This window comes from Gekko japonicus, unplaced genomic scaffold (genome assembly GCF_001447785.1).
Source record: "Gekko japonicus isolate JY-2015 unplaced genomic scaffold, Gekko_japonicus_V1.1 scaffold8032, whole genome shotgun sequence".
Taxonomy (NCBI): domain Eukaryota; kingdom Metazoa; phylum Chordata; class Lepidosauria; order Squamata; family Gekkonidae; genus Gekko; species Gekko japonicus.
In genome coordinates this window covers 9891-11829 of record NW_015164443.1, presented here as the reverse complement: position 1 = coordinate 11829, position 1939 = coordinate 9891, and the positions used below count along the sequence as shown (strand labels likewise).

General features: G+C 46.1%; 1 protein-coding gene across 1 annotated transcript; it reads left to right on the top strand.

Annotated features, from left to right (window-relative positions):
* Positions 1–57: 57 nt before the first annotated feature.
* LOC107108479 (microtubule-associated proteins 1A/1B light chain 3C-like) lies at positions 58–1580 on the top strand (the record flags this gene model as incomplete). Its single annotated transcript, XM_015408917.1, has 2 exons — positions 58–164; positions 1418–1580. Coding segments are annotated over 2 exons (270 nt in total), but the record flags the coding sequence as incomplete, so codon positions are not given.
* Positions 1581–1939: the final 359 nt, after the last annotated feature.

Below are 1939 nucleotides of genomic sequence, written 5' to 3'. Positions count from 1 at the left end.
TGAGTTTGGACCACTGCCCTTACCAAGCCAGCTCCATGTTTCTTCCTATTTTCATAGGTGATCCTGGAGCGCTATCCCAAGGAGAAAATATTGCCGGTAATGAACAAGGTCAAATTCCTTGTTCCGGAAGACCTCACTATGGGCCAGTTTGTCTCGATTATCCGGTAAGATCAGTTTTTCTGTAGCATGAATCCTGCTCTGCAGGGGTGGTGTTTTTAGATGATGCAAGTTGTTTTGACCTTTGCATTTGTCCACTGTTACCCCGCACTTAGCCCACCTAAGGTCTGAGTACAAGGTTAGGCTATAAACCTAAGCCCCTTGCATTGGTGAGAAATCCTCTTGATTCACTTTTCCTTCCTCTGGGCTTTGGCAAGTCCACAGAAGTTACCTCAAGATCTCCCCTTTGGTAAACACTGTTGACTTACTGTATTGTTGTAATTCAACTTGGACCTGAGAAGCGAGTACATGCACCACTTTTTTTTGCTGTCAAGTCACAGCTGACTTATGGCAACCCTGTAGGGTTTTCAAGGCTAGAGATGTTCAGAGTTGGTTTGCCATTGCCTGCCTCCGTGTTGTGACACTAATATTCCTTGGTGGTCTCCCATCCAAATAGTGACCAGGCTCAACCCTGCTTAGCTTCCAAGATTGGGTTATCCTGGGCTATCCAGGTCAAGGCATCTCAGGTCCAACTCAGATCTCTCCTCTGCGGTTAACATATTGGGTGGTCTTAGCCAAGTGGCTGTTTCCCCTAAACTGCAGCTCTCTCATCCAGTGTTCCTTCTAAGCTGAGTTAGTGTCAGCTAGCTCAGTTTTTTTAGCCACTGGCTCACACATTTTTGTCTTAGCTCAGGAAGGATGGCTCCAGAGCAAACTAAGCAGTAGCCAAATTGCTCGCTCACAACCTTAATGCCAGTAGCTCACAAAGTAGAATTTTTGCTCACAAGACTCCACAGCTTAGAGGGAGCATTGCTCCCATCCTATTATGAACAGAACACCGGCCTGCCACGTGGGATTGTTGGAAAGGTAACTTAAAATTGTGTGTGTGTGTGTATCCATAAACCCTAAGTATTTCTGTACTTTGCTTTTGGAAGATTGTGTTTACTTGAGCTTTACTATTTTATCCTGACAAAGTGAGATGTCCAGAGGGCCCTAGCAGGTTGTAGAAACAAGGGGGTTAAATATTTGCGACCTGGTTTAAGCTCCAGTTACATTAATGGGATTTAAGAGAGTCTGGTGTTGTGGGGAGGGAAATATCTCATTACACACAGGGAGGGGTGAGAGAATTTGTATGATCAGAAGCCTTGGTTTATATATTTTACAGACTGCCTTTCTCACTGAGACTCCAGGCATATTACAGAATAAAAACAATGTACTCTTCGCGACGTAAGACATGATATTTCTTACTCTCTTCCCTCAGAAACAGAATGTCCATTGGCTCCACACAAGCCTTCTACTTCCTGGCTGATAATAACCGCAGTATGGTTAACATGTCAGCCACCATGTCTGAAGTGTACTCGAGGTACAAAGACGAAGACGGCTTCCTGTACATGACCTACGCCTCGCAGGAGACGTTTGGCTGACAGCACTTGAGCTGTTCAGGGGTCACAAGCCTTCTACTTCCTGGCTGATAATAACCGCAGTATGGTTAACATGTCAGCCACCATGTCTGAAGTGTACTCGAGGTACAAAGACGAAGACGGCTTCCTGTACATGACCTACGCCTCGCAGGAGACGTTTGGCTGACAGCACTTGAGCTGTTCAGGGGTCATGATTTGGTTGAAATCGGTTTCTGCCTCTCTGACCACACCACCCACCTTCTCTTAAAAACTGGATTGCGTTCTTCTCAGAGTGCCTGGCTGGCTCTACGCTCCTCTGCTGTGTCACATGAAAACCCTTAGAGATCTTTCTGAAGGGGGGGAGGGCTGTCTTGGACGAAGTA